Source organism: Ornithorhynchus anatinus, chromosome 1 (genome assembly GCF_004115215.2).
Source record: "Ornithorhynchus anatinus isolate Pmale09 chromosome 1, mOrnAna1.pri.v4, whole genome shotgun sequence".
Classification (NCBI taxonomy): Eukaryota; Metazoa; Chordata; class Mammalia; order Monotremata; family Ornithorhynchidae; genus Ornithorhynchus; species Ornithorhynchus anatinus.
Window position 1 is genome coordinate 114,911,533 of NC_041728.1, and position 12,822 is coordinate 114,924,354.

A 12,822-nucleotide genomic window follows, 5' to 3' on the forward strand; every position below is an offset into this window, starting at 1 on the left:
GTCACTTCACTTCTCTGGGCCTCAGTTCCCTCATCTGTAAAATGGGGATTAACTGTGAGCCTCACGCGGGACAACCCGACTCCCCTGTATCTCCCCCGGCGCTTAGACCAGTGCTCTGCACACAGTAAGCGCTTAACGCATGCCAAAGTTATTATTATTGGAGGGGGCAAGATGGTGGAGTGCTTTAAGCCCATTTATTTATAAATATTCACTTATTCAATTTATTTGTGAATTCGATAATTTTATTGGATTTATTGAGCGCCGAGTAGGTGCAGAGCACAGTCCTAAACGCTGGGAAGGTCCAATCGGGCAGCAGAGAGAGACCATCCCTGCCCCAGGCCGGGCTCAGGGTGTAAAGGGGGCGGCAGACAACCAAAGGAAAGGGAAGAAAGGAAGACACCATCATGAGGATAAGGAGAATGCAGGAGGTGTAGATGGAGGAGCATGTGCTTGTCGTGGAGGTGGGCGGACAGGAAGGGCCTGGGGGTTTGGAGGAAGAGAAGGGTGTGGAGGGGGGAGCGTTTGGGGGGGGGAGGGTTTGGAGGGTTTGGGGGGGTTTGGAGGGGGTTTGGAGGGGGAGGGTTTGGAGGGGAGGGTTTGGGGGGGGGTTGGAGGGTTTGGGGGGGTTTGGAGGGGGGAGGGTTTGGGGGGTTTGGAGGGTTTGGGGGGGTTTGAAGGGGGAGGGTTTGGAGGGGGGACGATTTGGAGAGGGAGGGTTGGGGGGGAGGGTTTGGAGTGGGGAGGGGTTTGGGGGGTTTGGAGGGGGAGGGTTGGGAGGGGGAAGGTGGGAGGGGGAGGGTTTGGAGGGGAGGGTTTGGAGGGTTTGGGGGGGTTTGGAGGGGGGAGGGTTTGGGGGGGTTTGAAGGGGGAGGGTTTGGAGGGGGGAGGGTTGGGAGGGGGAAGGTGGGAGGGGGAGGGTTTGGAGGGGGGAGGCAGGAGGTTGGGCCGCTCGGGGGGGGGGGGGGAGGGGCGGAGGGGCGGAGGGGGTCGTTGAGGCGCAGGCGCGCAGAGCGGCCTCGCGCGCTTGAAGGCGGGGTCGCGTGGGCGGGCGGGGGCGGGGCTTCGGGCCCGACGTCACTGCGCGCTGACGTCACCCGGCCCGCGCCGTCGCCTAGGCGACGGGGAAAGCCGTTGGGAAGGGAGCGGAGCCGCCGCCGCCGCCGCCGAGGTGAGGACCGACCCCCGACCCCTGACCCCTGACCCCCGACCCTCCTCCTCCTCCTCCCCCTCCCCACACCCTCTCCCTCTCTCTCTTACCCTGTGTCTCCCCCAGCGCTTAGATCAGTGCTGTGCGCAGAGTAAGCGCTTAACCAATACCGACATCATGATTATTCCTCTCCCTCCCTCCTCCCTGTCGTTCCTCCCTCTCCCTCCTCCCTCCTTCTTCCACTCCCTCCTCTTCTCCCTCCTCCCTCTTCCTCTCCCTCCTCCTCCCCCCCTTCTTCTCCTCCCCCCTTCCTGTCCCCCTCCCCTTTCCTCTCCCTCTCTTCCTCTCCCCCCTTCTTCTCCCCATCTTCCTCTCCCTCTCCCCCCTCTTCTCCTCCTCCCCTTCTCCCTCTCCCTCTCCCACTTCCTCCCTCTTCCTCATCTTCTCCTTCTCCCACTTCCTCTTCTTCTCCTTCTCCCACTTCCTCTTCCTCCCTCTTCCTCTTCTTCTCCTTCTCCCTTCCACCTTCTCCCCTCCCTCTCCCTCCCCCCTTCTTTTCCCCATCCCCCCTTTTTCTGCCCCCTCTTCCTCTCCCCCTCCCTCTCTCCCCTCCCTTTCCATGCATTTCCTCTCCCCCTCTTCCCTCCTCCCTCCCTCCCCCTCCCTCCTTCCATCCCCCCTTCCTCCCCATCCTCTTCCTCCTTCCTTCTCTCCCCTCTTTCTCCCCTCTTCACCTCTCCCTCTCCTCTCCCCCTCCCCCCACCCCCCCCCCTTCTGCTCCTCTAGGAAACATTCGGCCTCTCCAGGTTTGGGTGGACCAGAAGATGACCTGGGGGCCTGACAAGCATCATCAGGGTTTTGGCACCTTCCGGTGACTTTAAGCCAACCGGAGGGACTCCGATGAGATATAGACCGCTAGACTGTAAGCTCGTTGTGGGCAGGGAACATTTCCACCAACTCCCTTCTATTGGTCTCTCCCAAACGCCCAGGTACAGTGCTCTGCACACAGTAAGCGCTCAATAAATACGATTGATTGATCGATCCCCGTACACCGCCCACGGGAAAACCGGTGGGAAGCTCCCTAGTGGCTCGTTTCTCCCTTTGTGGTCATGGAGGAGCAAACCCACGATCTCCTCTCACCCACTCGGACCCCGCCGTGCCCGGGGTTTGCATCTGTTGGGAAGCGAGGGCGAGACCAGTGAATGAAAACAAAATACCTTCAGTAACTCACAGGATGTCATTCTTACTCATGGAAGGCGGCGCGGTTTAGCGGAAAGACCCCAGGAATCAGAGCACCTGGGTTGTGATCCTGACTCTGCCTGCTGTTTGACCTCACTCATTTTAGTTCTCTGGGCCTCAGTTCCCTCTTCTGCAAAATGGAGGTTTAATACCCGTTCTTCCTACCTAGACTTCAAGTCCCATGTGGGATCTGATTATCTTGTATCCGCCCCGGCGCTTAGTACAGTGTTCGCTGCATAATAAGCACCTCACAAAACCACAATTATTCACTCGAAGAAAAAAAATCTCATTCTCCCCCTAAAGAAATTACCCAGATTAAAGGCGCTGCTGGGCTTAAACATTTGAAAAGTGTTGCTGAAGTAAAAGCTACGACTCCTCAAGCCATTCTGCCGATAACGAAAGCGTGACTGAAGCGTCCCACTCCCGGAGCGGAGGGAGGAGGGGAGGGGATGCTCACAATCCAGCCCAGTAGCCGTACATTTCTCACACCTTTACCGAAGAATAGGCTCAGTAGTCCACGAGAGGTAATGCTAATAAATAATTAAGGTATTTGGGAAGCGCTTCCTATGTGCCAAGCACTGTTTTGAGCACTGGCGTAGATACGAGGCGATCGGGTCGTCCTACGTGGGGCTTTACGGTCTCGATCCCCATTTTCCCGCTGAGGTAATTGAGACACGGAGAAGTGAAATGTCTTGCCCGAGGTCACCCGGCGGACAAGGGGCGGAGTCGGGATCAGAACCCAAGTCCTCCGACTCCCCAGCCCCGCTGCTTCTGCTATCTCCTGTCTCCTAATTCTGTTGTATCGAACTCTCCCGAGCACTTAGTACAGTGCTCTGCACATAGTAAGCGCTCAACGAATACCGCTGATTGGATACTGGTCATTTTTCATAACTGCTAAGTGATGAAGCGTAGCCTTAGATTCGTGCCAGGGAGAGGAGCGCCCGCTCGATCACAGCTTACGCGGAGCATTCGTTCAGTCGTATTCATCGAGCGCTCACTGCGTGCAGGGCGCTGTCCTAAAAGCTCGGAAAGTGCGATACAGCAAATAGAGACCATCCGTGCCCACAACGGCTCCCGTTTACGTTAGCTCAAGCATGATCTCCGGAGCTTTTGTGTGCTTTCTTCTTTCTGTCGCCTTTGAAAGTGAAATGGCTAAATTCGGTACGTGTTGGCGCCGACAGATTTTTCCCGAGGTCGATTCTTTCAAGATGAAGTAACTATTTAATAAAAAGAATTGTGATATTTGTGGAGTGCTTACTACGTTCCAAAGAGGGTACCAAGCACTGGGGTAGAAACAAGATGACGAGGTCAGATCCAGGCCCTGTCCCCACATGGGGCTCCTGACGGAGAGCAAGTCCTGAATCCCCATTTTAGAGGTGAGGAATCGGAGGCACAGAGAAGTGAAGTGACTCGTCCGATGTCACTCAGCAGGCAAGTCGTGGATCCGGGACCAGAAGCCAGGTCCCCTCGTTCCCAGGCCTGCGCTCTTCCTCTAGGCCATGCTGTTTTTTCTATTGAAAAGTTAAAATGGTAATCCTTGTATTACTAAACAGGTACAGCACTTACACCACGCGGTTTTTCCTATTTAAAAATGAATAATAATAATCGTATTGGTATTTGTTAAAGCGCTTAACTCTGTGCCAAGCACTGTCCTAAGCGCTGGGTAGGTACAAGGTAATCAGGTTGTCCCACGTGGGGCTCGCAGTCTTACTCCCCGTTTTCCAGATGAGGGAACTGAGGCCCAGAGAAGTTAAGTGACTCGCCCCAAATCACACAGGTGATAAGCGGCAGAGCCGGGATCAGAACTCACGACCCCTGACTCCCAAGCCCGTGCTCTTTCTACTGAGCCACGCCGCTTCTCAATTATTAAAATTAGAATCAAAAACTAGAACGGTGATCCTTATATTACTGAACTTGTATGAGACGTACCCCAGTGTTAATGGCGGTCGCATTTTCAGTGGAGAGTGAGTTTCCTTTCCGGAAATTGTGATCAGTAAACACGTAAATGATGGGCCAGATATGCTGAGGTCACGGTTGTGCTATTTATAATGCTGCTTTCTCAGAAGGGATGGAGCAGGTGCTGATATCTCAAGAAGTTGGGGGGAAGCAGCAATGTTATTTTTCTGCATGCATGTTGACAGATGCCTTTTTCTGTTGCTTCCTCACTGATAATAATGTTAATGTTGCTATTTGTTAAGCGCTTACTATGTGCCGAGCACTGTTCTAAGCGCTGGGGTGGACACAAGGGAATCAGGTCGTCCCACGTGGGGCTCACGGTCTTAATCCCCATTTCGCGGATGAGGTGACCGAGGCACCGCGAAGTTAAGTGACTTGCCCCAAGTCACACAGCTGACAAATGGCCGAGCCGGGATTCGAACTCATGACCTCTGACTCCAAAGCCCGTGCTCTTTCCCCTGAGCCACGCTGCTTCACTAGTTCTTCCTTTTTCTCCTCCTCTCTCACTGTTTTTCCTTTCAGTTGACTCTTTGCTCTTCTTGTTCCTCAGCCCTCCTGGTGATATTTGGAGTAGTCTCATTTTTAAAATGAAGGTGACATCTTGGGCCTTTAGTACATGCTATGGCTTGAGCTCTTAATATGAATTCATTCATTCAGTAGCATTCATTGAGCACTTACTATGTGCAGAGCACTGTACCGAGCGCTTGGAATGGACAATTCGGCAACAGATAGAGACCGTCCCTGCCCAGGGACGGGCTCACGGTCTAATCGGGGGAGACGGACAGCGGAGCAAAACGAAACAAGACGACGTTATCAAGATGAATGGAATCAAGGAGACGTACACCTCATTAACGAAATAAACCGGGCAATAAATAATCGATACAGATGAGCACAGTGCTGAGGGGAGGGGAAGGGAGAAGAGCAGAGGGTGGGAGAGGGAACAGAGGGGAAGTGGGGGCTCAGTCCGGGAAGGCTTCAGTAGGGCTTTGAAGAGGGGTTATAATAATGTTGGTATTTGTTAAGCGCTTACTATGTGCAGAACACCGTTCTAAGCGCTGGGGCAGATACAGGGTAATCGGGTCGTCCCACGGGAGGCTCACAGTTAATCCCCATTTGACAGATGAGGGAACTGAGGCCCAGAGAAGCGAAGTGACTCGCCCACAGTCACCCAGCTGACAGGTGGCAGAGCCGGGAGCCGAACCCGTGACCTCTGACTCCGAAGGCCAGGCTCTTTGCGCCGACCCTCGCTGCTTCCCTCTGTCTACAGTAGAATCCCCCCCAAAAGCAGTGTGCCTTTAATGATGCAAGGGCTCCAAAGCAAATGAAAGCAGCCCATGACTGTGGATCCAGGCGCGTTACTGGAACTGGTTATGTCAAATTATGTCAAATCCCCTGGGAGGGAAAGAGAAACTACCGTATAGAAATGGGTAGCAAAGTACCAAAGAAAGATTGTGAAAGGGAACAAAAAGGAAGATTGCCTTGGAAAGTGGGTGCGTTAATCGTATCTCATGGATGACCCGGCGTAAGGGCCGAGATGACAGTTTCTCCAGTGGTACTTTTTGGGTTAGCCTGATGGAGAAGCAGCGTGGCTCAGGAGAAGGAAGCTGGGCTTGGGAGTCAGAGGTCATGGGTTCGAATCCCGGCTCTGCCACTTGTCAGCTGGGTGACTGGGGGGCGAGTCACTTCACCTCCCTGGGCCTCAGTTCCCTCGTCTGTAAAATGGAGATTAAGACCGTGAACCTCACGTGGGACGACCCGATGACCCTGTATCTCCCCCAGCGCCTAGAACAGCGCTCTGCCCATAGTAAGCGCTTAACAAATATCAACATTATTATGTAATTGTGAACATTCCTTAACGGCATTTTTGTCATCCTCCGTGTTGATGCAGCTTCTGGAGAATTGATCAAGAAACGACAAAAGAGCGCTACTGCCAGTCATCCCAATAAAATGTGTTTTTACTTCACATGTTTGCATATCATTTTGCGGGGGAGCTAAAGAGCCTCCTAGCAGTGCACGTACACGGATGCAACGTGATGGAAGAGAGTTGCGTACGTGCGTATTCATTCAATCGTATTTATTGAGCGCCTACTACGTGCAGAGCACTGTACTGAGCTCTGGGGAGAGTACAGTGCAGCAAGAAACAGACACATCCCCTGCCCACAGTGAGCTTCCAGTCTACAGATGCATCATCTAGGTCTGTGCGCTACAACGTGACTTCTTTCCCAAATGCTTAGTACGGTGCTCCGCAAACACAGTGAGCGCTCCGGAAATACTACCGATTGATATCCTTCAGCGGGCGATTCAACCAGAACCTAATCCCTGTTTTACCGGAGACCTGACTGTTGCCAAAGCTTGTCGGCTGCGTGTTCGAGAAGCAGCGTGGCGTAGTGGAAAGAGCCTGGACTTGGGAGTCAGAGGCCGTGGGTTCTAAGGTCGCTTCTGCCACTTGTCGGCTGGGTGACTGCGGGCAAGTCACTCAACTTCTCTGGGCCTCAGTTCCCTCGTCTGTAAAAGGGGGATGAAGAGTGGGAGCCCCACGTGGGACACCCTGATTACCTTGAATCTACCCCAGCGCTTAGAACGGTGCTTTGCACATGGTAAGCGTTTAACAAATGCCATTATGTTTATCCCCAAGTGGCTCCCAAAGCACTGACTTCTGCAGTTTTTGTTTTCAAGTTCCTCCAATTCTGATGGAATTTATTCCTGACCCTTTTTAGGTTACTCAACTTCAGGCTTCTGCCCTGCGAATCTTGAATGACTATGGACCGTCATATCCCCGTGCACGCTTTGCCTGAAGAAATCCAAAAGGTACGATTCAGTATTCTCTGCAATCATGGGACTTCGGAATTGTTCACTCCGGCCGTAGTCGTCGACTCAGGCGATTCCTCGGAAGTAGTCCCGGGAACTCGGACTACAGAGAAGCGGCTTTGGCCCACTGGACTGAGTACGGGCGTGGGAGTCGGAGGACCTGGATTGTAATCCCAGCTCTGCCGCTTGTCTGCTGTGTGACCCTGGGCGTCTCGCTTAGCTTCTCTGGGCCTCGGTGTCCTCATCTGTGAAATGGGGATTCAGTACCTGTTCTTCCTCCTACGTAGACCGTGAGCCTCGTGTGGGACGGGGACCGTGTCCGAACCGATCAGTTTGTATCTACCTCCGTGCTTAGAACAGTGCTTGACACATAGGCAGTGCCTAACGAATACGACGACAGCGATAAAAATAATAATAATGGTAACCCTCCCCCTCCCGTTAAATTGATTCTGGGCAGCGACTGTTGCACCACATAACAGCTGGTGCATAGGGAAACAGCGTGGCTCATTGGAAGGAGCCCGGGCTTGGGCGTCAGGGTCATGGGTTCTAATCCCAGCTCCGCCACTCGTCCGCTGTGTGACCTTGGGTGAGTCACTTAACTGCTCTGTGCCTCGGTCACCTCGTCGGTAAAATGGGGACTAAGACCGTGAGCCCCACGTGGGACAACCCGATTGCCTTGTTTTCACCCCGGCGCGTAGGACAGCGCTCGGCGTATAGTAAGGGCTTAAGAAATACCCCAGTAAGAATAACTGTAATTATTATTGGGGTGGAGGGGATGAGATGGGAGGTGTTGGTTAACTAGGGAACACCTGTGGCACTTGCCTGCTTCAGTCGATTGTATTTATTGAGCGCTTACTGTGTGCAGAGCACTATACTCAATGCTTAGGGTGGCTGTCCCCCTTCCCACGGGGCAAGGGGATATCGGGCGAAGGCGGGGAGGGGCATCGGTAGCTCCGACTCCGGAGAATCCCGCAGCCCGGCATGATTGGGATTGTTTCAGGAGAGCCGGACTGAAAGGTAGAATTTGCAGCCGTTAAGCGTCCTCCATCTTGAATAGGTGGCCCCGCTTGGGGTGAGTTGCCTCGTGCCCCCCGGCTTTCTCCGCCCCACCCCGGCCCCCTCTCCTGCTGCCTTGCGTGCCGGGTTAAATCGAGGGAGCGGGCTGGCACGGCGATGGACTCGGCCCCCTCCTCGCCCGGCCACGGTTTTCTTCTCCCTGCCGGGTCTGGAGTCCAACCGCGGGCCCCCCCCGAGCCTCCTTCACCGCGTGGACGTCCCAAACTCCTTCCTCACCCCGTCCTTCTGGGTCCAGGGCTTTCACTGGTCAGGAATGGGAGCCAGGCCTCCTCCACTCAGCAGCCGCCAGCCTCCCTGGTTGCCCCACTCCCAGCACCCGTCTCACTCGTCCGTTGCCATTAGCCACAGGGTGGGGGTCCTTCCTCCTCTTCTGACTGGACCAGCCAACACTCCCGTGCGTGAAAACCCTCAAAACCAAATCAAAAACGCACAGATTCTTACGCAGACGGATTGCAAAATAGTACAATTCCATATCATTATAGTATTCGTTAGCCGCTTACTGCCTGCAGAGAAGCAGCGTGGCTCAGTGGAAAGAGCCCGGGTTTGGCAGTCAGAGGTCATGGGTTCGATTCCCCGCTCTGCCACTTGTCAGCTGTGTGACTGTGGGCGAGTCACTTCACTTCTCTGGGCCTCAGTGACCTCATCTGTAAAATGGGGTTTAAGACTGTGAGCCTCACAGCGTGGGGCCACCTGATGACCCTGTAGCTACCCCAGCGCTTAGAACGGTGCTCTGCACACAGTAAGCGCTTAACAAATGCCAACATTATTATCATTATATCATTTGTGATGGAGGAGCAGTCTGGCTTAGTGGATAGAGCACAAGCCTGAGAGTCAGAAGGATCTGGGTTCTAATCCCAGTTCTGCCACTTCCCTGCTGTGTGACTTGGGGCAGGTCACTTCACTTCCCTGCACCTCAGCTGCCTCATTTGGAAAACGGGGTTAAGACTGTGAACCCCAGGTGGGACAGGGACCGAGTTCAACGTGATTTGGTTGCGTCCACCCCAATGCCTAGCAGTGCAGTGCCTGGCACAGAGAAGGCGCTTAACAGATACCAAAAAAAAAATAATAATAAAAGGATAGATCTTTGAAGAATTTGTATCGGGTGAATCTGAGTCGGTTCAAGCACTCAGAAAAGGATCAAACCCGAAATCGACCAATCCGGCGATTCCGCACCAACGGGTGGCCATAAGGATGGTGACGTCCTCTGGTGTTTTAAGTTTGCCATGGGGCTAACTTAAAAATTTGGAAGAAATGAGAGATATTTTTCTAAGCGAGGAAATAAGGGTATGTCTAGTGTAACCGAAGTATTAGACGCAATTCGTTTGTATTGTAGGTAGTGAAATTTTGACGGTATGGATTGTGATTGAGATGTCTTAATGCTACAATAGACTCAATTCCCTCTCCCCCTTCCAACAGAAGAGCAAAACTTTTCTCTGATAAAAGTATGAAGAGCAGCGAAGTCTTTGTGTGAGCATATGTGGCGTAGTTGGGACTGTGGGTCCCACGTTGACCTTTTCAGTCATCCACACTTGAGAAGATGAATTTCATTCAGTAATTCCTTATTTGAGTGTGCACTCCTCCCCCCCCCCCCCAACCCCCACGCACACACTTTAGGATGATATTTTTATCATTTCTCAACCTGGGCAAGTCTCATGCAGACAACATCCGTCAATTTTCTATTAAATAAAACGTGCTCCGCAAACATCATGCGATGGAGAATCTATTTTCCTTCCCTTCTTTACTATCGATGAAAAAACGATTCAGTGTTACCATGGAATGGCTTGATTTATCGTAATTTAACGGGCACCCCGGCTCAGAAATGGATTTGTTGTCAAAGAGACCGAAGACAGAGCCAACTGTTTCATGTCACTCTATTCGTAGTGTTTAATATTCAATCTGCTGTGTGCAGCCACGCTTGAGGACTTGACGAGAGGTTTGGAAGCAGGTATCAGAATTCAACTCGGCTCCCCCAGGACCCACTTAAAACACAACGGGCTAAGGATGAGATAGAAAGCCGCGGGTTCTAATCCCGGTTCCACCACTTCTCTGTTGTGTGACCTTGGGCAAGCTACTGAATTTCTCTGTGTCTCAGTTATCCCATCTGTAAATTGGGGATTAAATCCTACTCCCTCCTACTTTGACTGTGAGCCCCGTGTGGGACAGGGACTGCGTCCAACCTGAATAATTTGCAATCTACCCCGCGGAACCCGCGGGCAGCGTGGCGCTAAGGCAGCGTGGCCTAGCGGAAAGAGCACGGGCCTGGGAGTCAGAGGACGTGGGTTCTAATCCCGGCTCCTCCTGCTGTTTAATGTCAGATTTTAACTTCAATCGACAGCTCAGACCTCATTCCGGACAGGATTGCACTGGTGGCATTGCACACAGTGAGCGCTCGGCAAATGCCACGGATCGCACGCGTGCCCTGGGGGACTTCTGCGTTTTCGTGCTCCGAGTCTTGTTAAGGAGGGTCTTCCCGAATGAGTCATGAGAGATTTCCCTCCGAAAAATCGGTGCAAAAATCACGTAAAGAATAGCGTGTGAGATTAGGGGTGAGAATGCGGGGTTGGAAAATTCGCTCTGGCCAAAAGACCGGAAATTCCCTCATGAAATGCCAATCGAGTGATAGACTCGGGACGGAGGTGGGTTGGAGAAGCAGCGTGGCTCAGTGGAAAGAGCACGGGCTTTGGAGTCAGGGCTCACGAGTTCGAATCCCAGCTCTGCCACTTGTCGGCTGTGTGACTGTGGGCGAGTCACTTCACTTCTCTGTGCCTCAGTTCCCTCATCTGTAAAATGGGGATTAAGACTGTGAGCCCCACGTGGGACGACCTGATTCCCCTGTGTCTGCCCCAGCGCTTAGCACAGTGCTCGGCACATAGTAAGCGCTTAACAAGTACCAACATTATTATTATTATCATTATTAGAGAGGACGTCCGTTCAACATTCGTGGCCCCGTGAAAGCCTACGGAATAAGGCGGCGGTGACCGCCTGGGCCACTGCCGTTCTCAAACATTTGTTCCGGGCTGTCTGGCTAGACCGGAGAGCGGCAGACTACGGAGGGTCCTGAGCCAGTTCAGATCCTAGCCCTGAAATTCCCATCCAGTGGTAGATCTTCTGGTTTGCAGCTTCCTAATGAGTTCCTTACTCTGTTTTCCTAAGTCGGGACCGCAGCCCTACACCCAGTTTACTGCTCCTTTCTTTGGCCAAGGTTCGTCTCGGCGTCAACGCTCCTCCCCGGCTTTTCGGTTTGACACGGGTTCAGGCAGGATGTCAGTCCAGTAATATTTTACAGGAGGACCGGCAGGGAGTGCCCAGGGGGTGTGACGTCCGGCTGGGATGTACGGTCCTTTTAAAACGGGAGCTGTGGGGCTTGCTTTGTTTTCGGTCATGTTTTTTTGGCTTCTGAATCTGCCCGGGGAGACGAGGGATGGGACACCTTTTGGGTAGGGGCAGCCCCGAATGGAGGCCCGGCTATCCCATCCTAGGCCAGTTACAGCAGTTTTACCGTATAGCTGACGAAGCTGTTAGTGGAAATTTTCCGACGTATTCCGCCTCTGACTCGTGAGCCACTAGCCTCGTTCCGTGTCGCGGAAGAGGCCGGAGAAGTGAAGTCTTAATTGGCCGGCAATTTATAGCCATTTTCGTCCTGAGGTATCTATCGTATTGATTTCTTTGCCACTTGCTAAATGCATTTTTGCTTCTGTCTCATCTCTCCCCTTTGAGTGAACACTCATTCATTCATTCAATAGTATTTATTGAGTGCTTACTATGTGCAGAGCATTCATTCATTCAATAGTATTTATTGAGCGTTTACTATGTGCAGAGCGCTGTACTAAGCGCTTGGAATGGACAGTCCAGCAACAGATAGAGACGACCCCTGCCCGGTGACGGGCTCACCGTCTAATCGGGGGAGACAGACAAAAACGATAGCAATAAATAGAATCGAGGGGATGGACATCTCATTAACAAAATAAATAGGGCGATAAAAATATATACAGATGAGCGGACGAGCACAGTGCTGAGGGGAAGGGAGAGGGGGAGGAGCAGAGGGAAAGGGGGGAAAAGAGGGCTTAGCTGAGGGGAGGTGAAGGGGGGTAGAGGGGGAGGAGAGAGAGCAGAGGGAAAAGGGGAAGCTCAGTCTGGGAAGGCCTCTCGGAGGAGGTGAGCTCTCAGTAGGGCTTTGAAGAGGGGAAGAGAATCAGTTTGGCGGATGTGAGGAGGGAGGGCGTTCCGGGACCGCGGGAGGACTTGGCCCGGGGGTCGACGGCGAGGTAGGCGAGGACGGGGGACGGCGAGGAGGTGGGCGGCGGAGGAGCGGAGCGTGCGGGGTGGGCGGTAGAAAGAGAGAAGGGAGGAGAGGTGGGAGGGGGCGAGGTGACGGAGAGCCTCGAAGCCTAGAGTGAAGAGTTTTTGTTTGGAGCGGAGGTCGATAGGCAACCACTGGAGTTGTTTAAGAAGGGGAGTGACACGCCCAGAGCGTTTCTGCGGGAAGATGAGCCGGGCAGGGGAGTGAAATATAGACTGAAGTGGGGAGAGGCAGGAGGAAGGGAGAGCAGAGAGGAGGCTGATGCAATAATCCAGTCGGGATATGATGAGAGCTT

At 53.1% G+C, this 12,822-nt stretch overlaps 1 protein-coding gene across 2 annotated transcripts in view; it reads left to right on the top strand.

The window, feature by feature from the left end:
- The first annotated feature begins 1,090 nt into the window (after positions 1-1,090).
- LEKR1 (leucine, glutamate and lysine rich 1) overlaps positions 1,091-12,822 on the top strand; it is a 207,905-nt gene continuing 196,173 nt past the window's right edge. For both annotated transcript variants that reach the window (XM_029067557.1, XM_029067580.1), the window contains exons 1-2: positions 1,091-1,168; positions 7,060-7,150. In XM_029067557.1, coding sequence (XP_028923390.1) covers positions 7,097-7,150 — 54 coding nt within the window. In that variant the 5' untranslated portion in view covers positions 1,091-1,168; positions 7,060-7,096. The remainder of the gene's footprint in view (positions 1,169-7,059; positions 7,151-12,822) is intronic.